Genomic DNA, 16,488 nt, shown 5'->3' on the forward strand with positions numbered 1-16,488 from the left:
GGAGATTTGGTACAACACTTGAGAACTAGAAAGGAAAACTAAGAGAATTTGAGGGAGAGAAGGGAAGGGAGCTCTAGAGAAGTGTTTGAGAGCTCCCTCCATTGGGGTGTGTTTACAAGCTTAGAGAACTTCCCTATTTATAGGCTTAGGGGAAGTGAAAATCTGAATTATACAATAGAGTTCACTAACCACACTCACTTCACCAACTTACAACACTTAATTCACCTAACACACTATTGCATTTGAAAACAATTCCTCTTGTCTGTAGGCTTAGTGTTGCAGCTCTCACTTCATCTTCTTTTAATTCATTTGGCTGCTGCAAAATTTCACTCAAATATAGATATTGAATATGCTTCACCAAACTTTCCCACAATCAACAACACTTCATCATGCATATGTCATGCATGACAATGCATTGCAGTCAGCTTGTGGCTCCATTCTGAAAAATCTGGAAAAATATGTATCTTGAAGCTATTTGTCTTATCTTTCCAAGCATATGCAGCCCAGCTCAAGAAAAAATCGGAAAGCCCTTCAAATGTGATTTTTGGCACAGTAACGCAGATGCTGCCGAATTTGACCTTAAGCTGCCAAAACATATATAACTTCCTCTAGGAGACTCGGAATCATGAACCGTAAAATTCTAAAGAAACTAGACTTCCGTATCTTTCCAATGATATATGGCTCATTATCTGGTTCTTCTTGAGTAAGTACAGTCTAATACGTGAAGTTGACTGATATGCAGACACCATTTCGAGCTAACTTGTCTCCAAAATGCAATAAATGAGTCTCAAGCTTATTACACTGAAACAAACACAAAACTTATTAAAAGCACAAGTTTAACTAAAAAACATAACCAAATCATAAGTTAGAAGGGTACAAAATGATATGTAATTATTGCACCGATCAGGATACGTGAACGTGAAAGTTGTGCGACTCTCTCCCTCACAACACAACGCTCTCTCTCTCTCTCTCTCTCTCTCTCTCTATGATACACTCTCTGGTTTAGGGTTTCAGAAAGCAAAATCATCATAGGTGGTTGTTTGGACCATAATTTCATAAGGCACTGTAATAAATAAGCCTACAATATATGCAATAAAAAATAAATACCTTTAGAGCCTTTGGTTTAGAGTCCCCATTGTGGGAAAGATACCTTCCCTATGTTTGGATGAGGGAAAATAACTCCGAATTTAGTTAAAAGTCGGGAATTTAAGAGGATAAATTCACAATTCCGTTGTTTGGCAACTTAAGCACGGAATTTATTAAATGACGTGCAAAAAAAATCATGAAAATTGGGTCATCAAATTCCCGAGTTTAATTTCCACCAAATAGGCGTCATTTCACAATTTTCATAGTGTCATTTACAAAATTTGACATACATAAATCTAAACATTGAAATTTTTAATTGCCAAAATTGAAATCCTTAAAATCTAAATTCCGTCATTTTAGAATTCTATATCATTTTCAATTCCTTCATCCAAACGGAGGGTTGGAGTCTAGAATATTCCACTGGAGCTCTAAATGAGTTTCTATTCACTATTTTTAGAGCCCCATTTAGGAACTATGATTGGGATTGCTCTTAGAGCACTTCTACCTATGGTAACATGCCAAAGATGCTGCCTGGATTTGCTTATATCGTGCTAACATCAGTGACCAATTTAAATATAAAAAAAACAAAAACAAAATATTGTTGTCATCTCTCTCTCTCTCTCTCTCTCTCTCTCTCTCTCTCTCTCTCTCTCAATTTCCAAACACACACAGACCGTATAGTCTATCTCTACAAAGAGATAGATATAATAAAATCCACTCCCAACAATAGTATAAAATATCGATAATATTGACGAAATATCGATAATATTGACGAAATATCGATAATATTGACGAAATATCGAGGATATTATCATTTTTTCGAGTCACGGATATCATATAAATATCGATAATATCGGAAAATATCGATGTCGATAATTTCACTCATACTTCAACAATATTTTGTCAAAATTTCTCTATAATGAAAAAAAAAAAAAATACAAAGCACACACACAAATGGGATTCGAACCCTTACCATTTCACTCCTCCAACGCCTTAACCACCATGTTGCTTATGTTTTTGTGATAATAAGCAAAGAAGAACTCTATGTGGTACTAAGTCACTCATGTATCTTACCATGCAATGTATAAAGTATAAAATATAGTAAATCATTATATATAAATGATTATGGTATGTTTAATATTCTTTCATTAATTAAACTGCTAGTGTTTGTAAGCTCGCTATATAATCAACTTAAATCAATTAAACCCATCATACAATGCATTTCCTTCTATTTTTTATTATAAACTAATAAATAATTGACTAAATAAACATCCTCCAAAGTTTTAATAAAAATTTTCAAGTTTTTCTTACAATTTATGTGGTTTTTATTCAATTTTTATCAATATCGATAATATCCCGATATTTCTATCGAAATTTCTATTTTGTTAAACTACCGATATTTCAAATACCATCAATATTTTAAACCTTGCTCCCAACTAATTGGCTTTCATTTCTAACATGTGGGCCATCCACACCCACTCATTTACAACACTAATGATATATATTTTTTAATCAACAACACTATCCCTCAACCATTAGTGGCGCACTCTAATTGTCGCCTGCAAAAGACATAAACAATGCACACTCTTATTAAAAAATGAAAGTTAATTAGGAACAGACCGATGGCCAGGGTGGAAAGATTTCCACACGTGCCCCAAGTTGCATGCTTTGCGTGGTCCCGCCTACACCCACCGCCCTCCACTCTCCTCTTTGTTTTTGTTTTGGTTACAGCAGCAGGTTTCTTTGCGTTCGCTTTAAAATCCAGAGAAGCAACCGCATACAAACTACACTCTCTTCTTTCTTTTCCTCCACTGTTTCTTTCTAGGGTTTCAACCAGACGTTTCGTCGCTGCGTTTTTTCTTGTTTTCTTCACTTCCAGTCTCCAGAATCTCCACCACGTTTGAGACAATGGAGAAGATAGAGTCGGATTTGAGAGAGTCCGACTCTAAGCAGAGGAGCCTGGCCAAGGCGTACGATATCATACATGCGCAAGCTAATTCGTTCATCATTTTTACTGTGCAGTGGAAGGACCTCGAGGACCACTTTGAGTCGACTCGGGACACCCTAGAGGCCCGGTTCCGAGAACTCGAGGCCCGCGAAGAGGATATCGGAGTCCGGGAGACCAAGTTGGAAGAAAAAGAGTGGAAATTTCGCTCGGATATGGAAGCCAAAGCCATTGAGTTGCGCGGCCTTGATAGATTGCTCGATCAGAAATTGAAAGAGGTAATTGACTGTAAGAACCACTTGCATTCACTTTGGTCATTGATTCAGGAACACAGCGATGAGGTCATTGTTCAGGAGAAGCGGTTGATGGCAGTTGAGAAGTTTGTTTTAGAGAAGGAGACATATTTTGATTCGATTGATCAGCGTCTTAAAGAGAGGACGAAAAAATTGAATTGGGTTGCGAAAATTGTGGAAGAGAAGTCGAAATTGGCCGAGTCTAAGGAGGAGGAAGTGAAACGGTTTCAAGAAGCGTTGAACAAGTACGTTGAGGACATAGAGTTGAAGAAGAGGCAATTGAATGAGATTCTTGGGTCGATTGAGAAGCACAAGAAAGAGTTTGATTTGAAAGAAGAGCTAATTCAAGCAACGAAAGGATCGATTGAGGAATGCGACAAGGAGTTGAGTTTGAAAGAGGAGAAACTTAAGTTGATTCAAAAATGGTTAGTAGAGTGCTCAAATACACTCGAATCGAGAGAGAAAAAAATTAGGGAAATAGATTTGAAAGAGAGAGATTTTGGTTTGCTTAAGAATTCAATGGAGGAGTGGTCTTGTAAACTTGATTTCAAAGCGAGGGAACTTGAATTCATGGACAAGAGGGTAAGTGAACGCCTCAATGAGGTTAAGTTGAAAGAAAAGAATTTGGATGAACTCCAAAAATCGATCAGAGATGGCGAGAAGCATTTGGATAAAATGTCTAAGGGACTACAAATGAAAGAGAGTCAACTTGGAGACCAGGACAAAGAGCTTGCATTCAGGCAGAAAGAAGTTGATTCGATAAAAAAATCAATTGAAGAACACACCCAAAACCTGAAATCAAAACAGAGCCAACTTGAAGACCAGGCCAAAGAGGTTGAATTGAAGCAGAAAGAATTTGATTCGATCAGAAAATCCAGTGAAGCACTCATCCAAAACCTGAAATCGAAAGAAAGGCGACTTGAAGACCAGGCCAAAGGGCTTGAATTGAAGCAGAAAGAATTTGATTCGATTAAAAAATCCACTGAAGAACACACCCGAAAGCTGAAAGCGAAAGAGAGGCAACTTGAAGACCAGGCCAAAGAGCTTGAATTGAACCAGAAAGAATTTGATTCGATCAGAAAATCCAGTGAAGAACTCATCCAAAACCTGAAATCGAAAGAAAGGCAACTTGAAGACCAGGCCAAAGGGCTTGAATTGAAGCAGAAAGAATTTGATTCGGTCATAAAATCCAGTGAAGAACTCATCCAAAACCTGAAATCGAAAGAAAGGCGACTTGAAGACCAGGCCAAAGGGCTTGAATTGAAGCAGAAAGAACTTGATTCGATTAAAAAATCCACTGAAGAACACACCCGAAACCTGAAAGCGAAAGAGAGGCAACTTGAAGACCAGGCCAAAGAGGTTGAATTGAAGCAGAAAGAATTTGATTCGATCAGAAAATCCAGTGAAGCACACATCCAAAACCTGAAAACGAAAGAAAGGCGACTTGAAGACCAGGCCAAAGGGCTTGATTTGAAGCAGAAAGAATTTGATTCGATTAAAAAATCCACTGAAGAACACACCCGAAACCTGAAAGAGAAAGAGAAAACTAATGCCCTTCATTCTCAAGTGAAGATTGAGCAAGTGGAATATATCCCTTCCAACCATGCCTTTGTTCCTTCTTCTGCAAGTAATCAATCCATCATCAATAGGGATGGTAGAGGCTTGCAGCAGTTCATGAATGAGCATTTGAAGAGAATTGATTTAGTGGGTAGTGAAATCTCAACTGTTCTTGAGGCCTCGTTGGACCCAGCAAAATTGGTTTTGGATGCAATGCAAGGGTTTTACCCCTCAAATTCGACTGTAGACAACAGGGAGTGTAATTTTGATTTGAGAGTTATTAGGAGAAGTTGTATTCTTTTGTTAGAGGCTTTAAAGAAAATCTCACCGCAAATTAATCCTCTGGTGAGAGAAGAAGCAATTAAGTTGGCGGGTGACTGGAAGGCTAAAATGACGGGGGCAACAGAGATTTGGTTGGAGATTTTGGGTTTTTTGAGGCTTGTTACTACGTATGAAATCACCTCTGCTTATGATGGAAATGAGCTTCAAAGTCTTATTGCTACAATTTCCGAGTATGAACAGGCAACTGAATTATCCCAGGCCCTTGGTAGCACAGAAAAAGCATCTGGTAAGTTCTTTTTAATTATTTACTTCTTTTTTTCACATTTAGATCTGAGTTTATAATTTGTACAGTACTGCCTATTTAATTTTGTTTTCCGATCAACAGGCTCAAGTTGATTAGGTTCTTTGTTATATTTCTTACTCTTGTTAATCCAACAAATAGAAGTCTATACAATGATGACCCATAAATGTCACAAAGAACAGTTCTGAAATGCGTGATTTCTTGCCTTATGGAGCTTCTGTTCAGAGGGAAAAAGTTTTAATGATTATAATTCTTATTGTTGAGAAGCATTGGTTACAATTTCCCACTGGACATGCGCTTTACTCTTGTTTTTAGAGCAGTGTTGAAGAGTACTTGTTACTCTCAGTTACTATATTCAAGAGGATGAAACATAAAGGGGCCTCATTTTAATTTTTGGCCCTGGGCCATCCAAAAGTCAGGGCCGGCCCTGGGTCTTATAACATCTTGATACCATTTCATCGTAGCTTTTGTTATTGAAAATTTTGCTTGTACTTCTAAATTAGCCATTTGGGCAGTCTATATTTCCAACTTGCCCATAATACCGTCTGATGCTCTCATATATTCTAAACAAGACTTTTCTTATTCGTTTTGGGGTTTTGCTTGGAAAGACTTGAACCTAATAGCTATCCCCGTCCCCACTCCACACAACACTCAAAGAACAATTAGCACATAATGCTATAAATATGTTTTAATATGTTAAGTTCAGAATTACACTCACTAACCTGTCTACTGCAAATTTTTTTATTTTTTTGGCACAGCCAGCATCATTTGTTCCCCTGTCAAAACTGAGAAACCAGAATCTTCCCTGACCAAAAATGCAGTAGCTGTTTCTTCTCCGAATCTTCAACTAACTGCTACTACAGATGCAAGGAATTTGCAGGGGTTTGTACATGAGCTTGCGAGAGGGAATCATTTAATACAAAATGAAACTTTGGCTGCTCTTCAGACGTCATTGGACCCAGCAAAATTTGTGTTGGATGTGATGCAAAATTCTTTTGCTCAATACTGGGGAAATGGGGATGTTCGTTCTAAAGAAACTGTCATGTTGAGTTACATCAACCTATTGGAGCAGCTAATTTGTGTCTCACCGCATGTTGGACCTCATGTGATGGACGATGCAAGAAAGCTAGCAATCCAGTGGAAAGCAAAAATGGGAGCTGATACTCAAAATTCATTGGAACATTTGGGTTTTTTGCAGTTTATTGCTAAATATGGTTTGTTTTCTACCTTTACTAGATATGATATGGTATCGCTTCTTGGGAGGATTTCTCAGGATAAACAGACTCGAGAATTATGTCAGAATCTCAGTTTTGCAGATAAGATCCCTAGTAAGTTTCTTGAATATGAATTTTCATATTATGTTCATTGTGCTGTTTGTGTTTAGCTTACCATCAATCTTGTTTATTCCTTGATAGGCTCTTTAATTTCATTTTGCTATTTACAGTGTTTTAGCTATAGGTGTTTGTAGCTGTGTGTGTCCTATATCCCATTCTTGTGTCCATTGTGCTATAGTGATAATTATCTTGAGTCGGTATTGACTGCTAATGGGTCGAATATTAGCAAATGGCTTGAAGATTTTTAATTTCAAAGATAAAATTCATGATATGAGTCATGAGATTAGGAATTAGGAAAATGTACAATGAAGTTATGTCTGTAAGGGATTATATACAGATTGATTTTGTTGGGTTTTATAATATATTCTAAGTGAATTGTTTATCACTCTGTGGTTCAGAACCTCAGTATATTTATGCAGATTTGTAGCTATTGATTCGTTTTATATCCAGTTTGTTGTGAATGATTATCTCTCCTATTACTAAAGTTGGTGAATTCATGTTCTTGCTCCACTGGTATTCTGTGTTCTCCTTGAAACTTCCGTGGACTACATTGGTTAATCCTGCAGTTTTGTTTTACATGCAGACCATTTTATTCGGAATCTTATTGAAGGAAGGCAACTGATTGAGGCTGTTAGGTTGATTTGCACATTCAAGTTATATGACACTTTTCCTCCAGTACTACTCTTAGAAAAGTTTGTGGATAATACAAAGATCTGTAACAAGAGAATTCGCAAGAAAAAGAAATCACTAGATGAAAAGGTACCTTAGCTCTTCTTTGGCTGTCCAATATTTGGTTCCTGAATAGTTAAATACAGGAAAAATGTAAAAGCTTACGTTCTATGTTGTTTTGCTTACAGGTTGAGGTTTTAGATAATGAAATTGCTGAATTCAGAGCTGTGATTCAGTGCATCAAAGATTGCAATCTTGAGTCTGTATACCCATCTGGGAAGATTGAACATCAATTAGCTTTGGTTGAGAAAATAAAGGAGGATCTGGTTGAGAAAATAAAGGACAATCAAAGACGTTCAGCGACATCTCTTGCCTGCAAAGTTGGGCAACAAGAGGATAACAAATCTCTTGTCGGCAAAGTTGAACAACATGAACAGAGTAAATTTATTGCCATCTGGACTGAACAACAAGAGGCGAATAAGTTTGAACAACAAAAGCAGACAAAATGGAATAAACGCAAAGGGGCTCAACCACATCAACAACAACAGCATTCAAATAAATTCCAACGAACATCGAATACCAACTTCCAGTCCTGACTATCAGCATAGAAGTTTGCCTTCTGGGCACCATGAGAATGAGAGACCCTGAGCAGTTTGGTATGGCTTCAACACTTGGCCCTTATCAACCCTAGTACGAACTGCCACACGTGTACATAGTAATCCCCAAAAGGCGGCCGCTCCCCCAGTCTGCAGTGCTGCGGATCTTGGTTTACCATCCTCGTATATTTACCAGTCAGTTAATGAGTGGCCCAACTTTGGTAGGTTGCCGACCTGCTTGCTTTTGTAAGTTGCATTACTGCCATTTTGGAGAAGCAACTGTTTTGACTGACTTCATTGTTGGGACCCTTGACACCATAGATGGAGCATTTGAAAACATGCTTTTACTCTTCATACAATGTTTTTTGGTTTTTTTCTTGTTCTAGGTTAGATGTTTATGTTGATCATTTTAAGGCAGCATCTGTTGATGCTAAAAAATGGTTTAGTCCTTTTCGGGCGCAACTTAGTGGTTTTGGGCCTTCGGTATCCTGATGGCCTCGGTAGGGATTGTGATTTGCAATATGAGAAAAACGCTCGATAAGGCCTAGGGCACCAGTGTGGTACCGGCCGAAAGCTCTCCGATGCTTAAGTAAGTTCGGATTTAGTTAAGTTAACTGACAGATCAAATAGGCAGTATGCCATGAGTTCTGATCACCTCTATTTTGGGGTAGTTGGCCTCCTTTATAGGCCTTGGGAGGTGTGCACTTGGTGTAGAATTTCGATGTGGGACTGTGGACGTCGATTCTGAGCGTGCCACGTGTCCCTGGTGAGGGCATTGCCCTAATGGATGGATCGGTAGCCTAGGTGCCGAAGGCAGCTTGACCAGGTGCTGGGTGCCAAAGGCAACTTTGAGCAGGCTCGACTTTGTCCGCGTGTCTTATTCTTATTGGCTGTTCATTTTGGTATAAACAGCATCCGATGATGCATATTTGGTTCACTCCCATGATTTGCTTTGATACCGAACCTAAAGCTCTTCACACGTGATGTAATTTCTGTCATGCTATGTTCTCCAAAGTTTCAAACATCGGACTACTTTCTTTTGCTGCAGAGTTTGTTGTTATAAAATCAGATTTGGAAAATATTATTTTTATTCTAAGAGGTTGTTAATCCCACTAAATGTTAGCAAGTGGGCAAGTCTTGCAGGGAAGGATTTGCAGTTCTGGAAATTTCTAATTCCATGGGATGCAATTAATAGGGCAGTGAACTTTCTAATTTTCTTTTAAAAACCATAAATAAATAATAAACCAACTAAATGTTAAAACAATGAAAGGCATAATTATAAGTGCCCGTTTGGCATTGCTTATTTGGGGTGATAAGTGATTTTTAAAAAATTTTGGGAAGTCCAGCCCGTTTGGTAAACTGTGAGAAAATCAATTATTGTTAAAAATTGTTGTGAGAGAAAGCTATAAGGGAAAGCAGCTAATGAGGTGTTTTCATTTTCTGATTATACAGTAATCAGTTTTGAAGATGCGCTGGGTTTAATGATTATGACACAATCATTTTCTGATTATGAGGAAATCAATACCAACAACACTTTAACAAAAAGTTTACCAAACGCCAAACTGCTTTCCCTCACAGCTAATTTCTCTCACAGCAAATCTAACAGCGATTATTTTCACAGCACAGCAATGTCAAACTGGCCCTAAGTCCTCGACATCTTATAATTTAAAAGAAAAAAATAAAAGCCATTGAGATAATAATTAAATTTGTTTTTTAACTAATAACACACGCTCACGTGTTTAGCAATTGGTTTTCTGTTTTGTTTTGTTTATTTATTTATTTTTATTTTAGAATTTAAAAAAAAAAATAATGTTCCATATAAATAGAACAGGTAGGACTGGATTTGGACACGTGGTACCATGCATGCTTGGGTGGTCCCTCCTCATAGGGAGAGAGAAATTATATAGAGACTTGAGAAGGATACGCGAACGTGAAAGTTGTACGACTCTCTCCCTCACTACACAACGCTCTCTCTTCTTCTTCTTCTGTTATCTCTCTCTGATACACTCTCTCTGGTTTAGGGTTTCAGAAAGCGAAATCGTCACAGGAGGGAAAGCTCCGACTAGGCGCTAGGGTTTTCTCGTCTTCTTCCAACTTTCAATCTTCATTTTCTACCACCACCACCACCACGGCGTCCGTACGTACGGTTATGGAGAAGATAGCCTCGGATTTGAAAATGTCTGAGACGAAGCAGAGCTGTCTCGGCCAGGCCTACGAAGCCTTGCATGCCCAAGCTTCATCCATCCTCCACTTTGGTGTGCAGTGGAAGGAGCTTGAGGACCACTTTGAGTCGACCCGGAACTCGCTCCAGACCCGACTCCGAGAACTCGAGAACCGCGAGAAGAAAATTGACGACCGAGAGAAGCGTTTGGGAGCCTTAGAGTTGAATTTTGACTCGGAGATGGTGTCCAAAACCGAGAAATTGCGTGGAGTTGAGAAATCGATCGAAGAGGTTGAATCAGGTAAACACCACTTCAACTTGCAATCGCTTAAGTTACTGATTGAAGAGCATAATGAAGAGCTTGATGTTAAAGAGAAGCGATTCTCAGAACTTCAGAGATTGGTTGGAGAGAAAGAGAGGGAGTGTGATTTAATTGATAAACGTGTTAAAGAGCGCGCAAAGAAATTGAATTGGGTAATGAAATGTGTAGAAGAGAGGTCCAAAGAGGTTGAATCTAAGAAGGAGGAAGTGGAAGTGGTTCAGGGGGTATTAAACAAGTACAGAGAGGATATTGAGTCGCAAGAGAGGCAATTAAATTGGATGATGGGAATGATTGAGGAGCGCAAGAAAGTATATAATTTGAGAGAAGAGCAAATTAACGCAGCTCAAATATCTATTGAAGAATGTGACGATAAGATGAAATTGAAAAAGGAGGAACTTGGTTTGGTTCAGAGATCATTGGAGGAATGCTCTAATACTCTGGAATCCAAACAGAATATAATTAGGGAAATGGAGTTGAAAATGAGAGATTTTTATTTGCTTAAGAAATCAATGGAGGAGTGGCCCAGTGAACTTGAAGTTAAAGAGAGGGAACTTGAAGGATGGTTTGAGAAGCTTGAACTGAAAGAGAAACAATTTGAGCCAAAACTCGAGGAACTTCATTTGATGGATAAGAGGGTCAATGAATGCCTCACTGAGGTTCAGTTGCAAGCGAAACATTTAGATTCACTCCAAAAATCAATACAGGAACGTGAAAAGAATTTGGATTCACTCTCCTATGGACTTAAATTGAAAGAGAGGCAACTTGAACAACAGGCCAAAGAGCTTGAATTGAAGCAGAAAGAAGTTGATTCAATTCGAAAATCCACTGAAACTAATACCAAAAAAGAGAGATTGAAGAAGAAGACTAATATCCTTGATTCTCAAGCGAAGATTGAGCAATTGGAACATACTCCTGCTAACAATGCCACTGTTCCTTTGTCCAAAAGTATCCAGTCCCGCATCTACAGGAATGGTAGAGACTTGCAGTTGTTCCTGAATGAGCATTTGAAGAGACATGATTTATTGGGTACTGAAATCTCAGCGATTCTTCAAGCATCATCAGACCCGGCCAAATTAGTTTTGGATGCAATGCAAGGGTTTTACCCTTCAAATTCGGTTGTGGAAAACTGGGAGTGTGACTTTGATTTGAGCGTTATTAGAAGGAGTTGTATTCTTCTGTTACAAGAGTTAAAGAGAGTCTCACCACAAATTAATCCTCAGGTGAGAGGAGAAGCAAAGAAGTTGGCAGGCGATTGGAAGGATAAGATGATCGTGGTGGTAGAAAATTGGTTAGAGGTTTTGGGATTTTTATTGCTTCTTACTACATATGACTTGACCTCTACTTATGATGAGAATGAGCTTCAAAGTCTTCTTGTTGTAGTTTCTCAGCATTCACTGGCTACTGAATTTATCCAGGCCTTTGGTGTATCAGATAAGGCAAATGGTAAGATTTTCTTTTTTTGTTTCTTTCTCTTTTTATATTTGTTGATGTTTATATCTCAGTTTCTAATTTCTATGATACTCTTTCCCTATAGTATTTGGAGTATGTAATAAATTGTTTCTGATTAAATACTCTGCGTTCAGGAGCCATATTGGATAATTTGTTAGGTCAACAAATAAAAATCTATACAATGATACCCTTCACATGTGATGCGATGGGATATGCTTGTAAATCTTTCTCATTTTATAGCTCTGATGGCCCATGCATGTACATGGAAAAGTTCTGAAATGTAGATATTGTGCCTTATGGGAGCTTCTTTTAGAGGAAAAAAAATAAAGGAAAAAAAATGGAAATTGAATGCTTAAAGTTTTTGCATTGTAGATTGGTTACATTCCCTATTGCACATGCCTCAGAATTTTGCATTTTGAAGCACCACTGTAGAGTGGTAATTTTCTCTAAGAAGCTGTTGCAAGCAATGATATTTAAGCATATTTCAAAATAGTTGTCCTTTTAGGCCTTGTTATATTCTGGAAAGAAGTGTTTTCATTTTATTTTTTAATCAATAAATACTCTCTTGTCCTGGTCTGAAAATCAAAGTAGTTTCATTGCCCCCATTTTATAATTATTTTGTTTTAGGCTAATAGCATATCTTGTTCCATGTTTCTTTCTGATTTATCTCATAAGAATTTCAGTGCTGGGGCCAGGCACTCATGCTCTTCATTTGTTGTCATTTCATCCTAAATCTTGTTCTTCCATATTGTGCATATACTTCTGACTTGTTCTTTTAGGCAGTATCTATCCCCAATCTGAGCATAATACCTTCTGATGTTTTGGCATATAGCAAAATAAGTGTTTTCTTATTTATTTTTAGTTTCGCTAGGTGATATTTCAACCTAATTGCAATGCCGACCACCACTTTCGCTCAAAGCTTACGTGGCACGTAATGCTATAAATATCTTTCCTTACTATCTTAAATTCAGAATTACACTCAGTAACAGTCTATTACGTTTTTTTATGTTCCTTATTGTAATTGCATAGAGAGCAGCATAATTAGTTCCCCAGTCAAAATTGGCGAACCCATATCTTCACTGGCCAAAAATGGAGCAACTTGTTCTTCTCTGAATCTTCAACCAGGTGCCGCCACAGATGCAAGGAACTTGCAGGGGTTTTTAAATGATCATTTAAATGGAAATCATTCGATACAAAAAGAAATGTCGTCTGCCCTTCAAACGTCATCGGACCCAGCAAAACTTGTGTTGGATGAGATTCAAACATCTTTTGCTCAATACTGGAGAAAAGGAGATGTTGGTTTCGATGAAACTTTCATGTTTAGTAACATTGCCCTATTGGAGGAGCTAATGAGGGTCTCACGGCATGTCGGACCTCATTTGAAAGAAGATGCAATAAAGCTAGCAGAGCAGTGGAAAGCAAAAATGAGAGCTGACACTCAAAATTCATTGGAGAGTTTGGGATTCTTGCAGTTTGTAGCTACATATGGGTTGCTCCCTACTTTGAATGGAGATGAGATTAAAAAGCTTCTTGGGATGATTTATCAGCATAAACAGGCTCTAGAATTATGTCTTACGCTTGGTTTTGCAGATAAGATCCCTGGTAAGTTTCTTGGAAATTGGCTTTCATAGTGTGCTGTTTGTGCTCCATTTACTATTACCCATTTATCTCTTGGTATGCGATTTAATTTTGTGCAATTTATAGTATTTTGGCTAGTGTCGTAGATTCCATTCGTGTGCCCCTTGTGCAAGGGTGATACAGTTATCTTCGGGTTTTGAAGGATAGTTATTTTTCGGTTGGTTTTATACCCTGTCAGGAGAGCTAATGGGTTGAATATTAGCAAATGGCTTGAAGATGATTAATAAAACTAAGATAAACTTCATGAGACAAGATAAGGTGTAGAAAAATTCACAATGAAGTTAAATAAGTAAAAGACTTTTTACAGACTGGTTTTGATTGCTTTTATGGTTATTTATTATATATTGTAAGCTCACGTGTTATAATTGTCATTCAGACTGGAGAAATGTGTCCCTTTGTTGGCTTGGTATTTAGTTTGTTGGAATTGTGTACCTTCCTAGGATGATAGTTTCGTTACTCATGTCTTTTTCTCGGTATCATGTTTTCCTGCATACTTATTTTGGTGTTTGAGTTTCTTCTTTTGTATCTTAAATATGATTTCTTTTGTTAATGCATTTACTTATAGTAACTTATTTAAGTTTGGGTCGTGATACCATGCAATTCTCCTTTTGAAATTTCTCTGGAACAGTATGATGAATCATGCAAATTTGTTTTACATGCAACAGATTTTATTCAGAATCTTATTGAAAAGAAGCAACTGTTTGAGGCTTTTAGGTTTATTTGCACCTTCAAGGTAAATGACAAGTCCTCCTCGGTACCACTCTTAAAAGAATATGTGGAGGGTGCAAGGAAGTCTTACAGGACAACATGGAGCAAAAAGAAATCACTTGATGAAAAGGTACATTCACTCTTCTTTGGACTATCTGATAGCTGCTTCTTAATTTGTTGAATCTAGGGCCATCCCATTGTAAATCTACATCTATCTACGCTTATTTTTGCTCACAGAATGAGGTTGTAGACCACCAAATAGCTGATCTAAGAGCTGTGATTCAATGCATCAAAGATTACCGCCTCGAGTCTGAATACCCATCCAAGGACATCGAAATACAAATAGTTCAGTTGGAGAAAATAAAGGAGAATTGGAGAAAAATGGCGAAATCTCTTGGCTCTAAGGCTGAACAAGAGGAGAAATCTCTTGGCTCCAAGGATGAACAAGGGGAGAGATCTCTTGCCGCCACCCAGGTTGAACAAGAGGACAAAGCTCTTGCCTCTAAGGAGAAGAAACCTAGTACCAGCACTTCTGTCTCCAAGGTTGAACAAGAGGATAAATCTCTTGCCTCTCAGGAGAAGAAACCTAGTACCAGCAATTCTGTCTCCAAGGTTGAACAAGAGGATAAATCTCTTGCTTCCCAGGAGAAGAAATGTAGTTCTATAATTTCTGCCTCCAAGGATGTACAAGAGGAGAAGAAAAAGAAGAAACGCAGAACCAGAACTTCTGCCTCCAAGGCTGATGAAGAGAAGAAAAAAGAGAAGAAACTTAGTCCTGGCACTTCTGCCTCCAAGGCTGAACAAGGGGAGAAAAAAGAGAAGAAATGCAGCACCAGCACTTCTGCCTCCAAGGCCGAACAAGAGGAGAAAAAAGAGAAGAAATGCAGCGCCAGCACTTCTGCCTCCAAGGTTGAACAAGAGGAGAAAAAAGAGAAGAAACGCAGCACCAGCACTTGTGGCTCCTCCTCCAAGTTTGGACAGAGACAACATAGTAAATATAAACGTCCTCGGACATCTGCTACACCCTATGCATTTCCAACTTTCCCTCGTGGCTATCTGCAGCCAAGTTCGTCCTTATTGCCGAATGGAAATTATGGACACCATGGACATTTTTGAAAGATTATGAGCAAGCCACACTCACTTTATTCATTGAGTTGTGCAAACGAAAGGAGACAAAAAGTCCCTAATACAAGGAAACAGTCCAGGAAACATGAGTCCGGACTATCAGGTCCATCACCTAGGAAACATAACTCTAGGTATTGGGGAATCACAACCCTACGGTCTATCAATTTTGGTATAGCTTCCGTGCCGAATGCTGGAATGCAGCACTAGTATCTGTTCTTGCCCAACCCTCCTGTATATGGCTATTATTAAATCTAGTACGAAGCATGACTGCTAACTTTGAAGGACCAATGTGCAGTGCTAATTGTGTTGATGGCACAACTTTGGTAGGTTGAAGGTAGACTGCCTGCTTTATTTTTGTTTTTGTTGTTGGTTTTCCCGAGTTGCATTGCTTTCATCTTGGAGAAGCTAAGTTCTTGTATTTTGACTGACCGACTTTATTGTAGAAATGTTTGACTGAGATGGACTTGAAATATTGAAAAATCTTAATGCTCTTTTCAGATCAGTGTAAGCCCAATCTTACTAACTTATCCAAAACAGAAGCTCATTCATTCAAAAGACCCATATGTTTTCTTGTGGGGAAACTTATAGTTCTCGTACATATATATATATTATTATTATTTTCCTGTTATTCAGTAGATAAATTTACCGAGAGCACATTTGAATATGAAAACAAAAATGTAAATTTGGAAATCAAACAAAAAATATAAGAAAGTGAGAAATAATGAAGTCTGGATATTTATTTAAAATAATTGAATGTGTAGTTTTTAGATTTTTTTATGATCACAAAAAATATCATATAGATATAATAATGAAATACATGCTGACAAGTTACAATTAAAAGAGCCCAATCTTCTGCAAATTAAAAAAACTGAGGCCCTTTTTTTTTCTGCCAAATTAAAAAAAAAACCTAAAAGACTGAATTTCGAACATCACCTACCTACATTATTTTCCTTATTTTTTATTTTTTATTTGGCTTATTATCACAAAAGGTCCCTAAGGTTTACGAAACTATCAGATTGCAT

The 16,488-nt window shown here is 37.8% G+C and overlaps 2 protein-coding genes across 2 annotated transcripts; both read left to right on the forward strand.

Moving 5' to 3' along the window:
* Nucleotides 1-2,829: 2,829 nt before the first annotated feature.
* On the forward strand, nt 2,830-9,159 carry LOC110759752 (uncharacterized). The gene is made up of 4 exons (XM_021961872.2): nt 2,830-5,449; nt 6,223-6,792; nt 7,382-7,557; nt 7,656-9,159. The coding sequence occupies exons 1-4, from the start codon at nt 2,995-2,997 to the stop codon at nt 8,061-8,063; spliced, it is 3,609 nt and encodes a 1,202-aa protein (XP_021817564.2). The 5' UTR covers nt 2,830-2,994; the 3' UTR covers nt 8,064-9,159.
* Nucleotides 9,160-9,979: 820 nt separating this feature from the next.
* Nucleotides 9,980-15,965, forward strand: LOC110759727 (uncharacterized). Its single transcript, XM_021961836.2, has 4 exons — nt 9,980-11,989; nt 13,025-13,597; nt 14,299-14,471; nt 14,579-15,965. Exons 1-4 carry the CDS (start codon nt 10,213-10,215, stop codon nt 15,455-15,457), a joined length of 3,402 nt encoding a protein of 1,133 aa, XP_021817528.2. The 5' UTR covers nt 9,980-10,212; the 3' UTR covers nt 15,458-15,965.
* Nucleotides 15,966-16,488: the final 523 nt, after the last annotated feature.

This window comes from Prunus avium, chromosome 6, assembly GCF_965620075.1.
Source record: "Prunus avium chromosome 6, drPruAviu1.hap1.1, whole genome shotgun sequence".
Taxonomy (NCBI): Eukaryota; Viridiplantae; Streptophyta; class Magnoliopsida; order Rosales; family Rosaceae; genus Prunus; species Prunus avium.

Excerpts from the sequence above, each read along its gene's own strand:
- LOC110759727 (XM_021961836.2), top strand. The coding sequence starts at position 10,213 with ATGGAGAAGATAGCCTCGGATTTGAAAATGTCTGAGACGAAGCAGAGC. Across the intron at positions 13,598-14,298 it reads TTTTGCAGATAAGATCCCTG|ATTTTATTCAGAATCTTATT; the intron begins GTAAGTTTCTTG and ends TACATGCAACAG. Across the intron at positions 14,472-14,578 it reads AGAAATCACTTGATGAAAAG|AATGAGGTTGTAGACCACCA; the intron begins GTACATTCACTC and ends TTTTGCTCACAG.
- LOC110759752 (XM_021961872.2), top strand. The coding sequence starts at position 2,995 with ATGGAGAAGATAGAGTCGGATTTGAGAGAGTCCGACTCTAAGCAGAGG. Across the intron at positions 6,793-7,381 it reads TTTTGCAGATAAGATCCCTA|ACCATTTTATTCGGAATCTT; the intron begins GTAAGTTTCTTG and ends TTTTACATGCAG. Across the intron at positions 7,558-7,655 it reads AGAAATCACTAGATGAAAAG|GTTGAGGTTTTAGATAATGA; the intron begins GTACCTTAGCTC and ends TTTTGCTTACAG.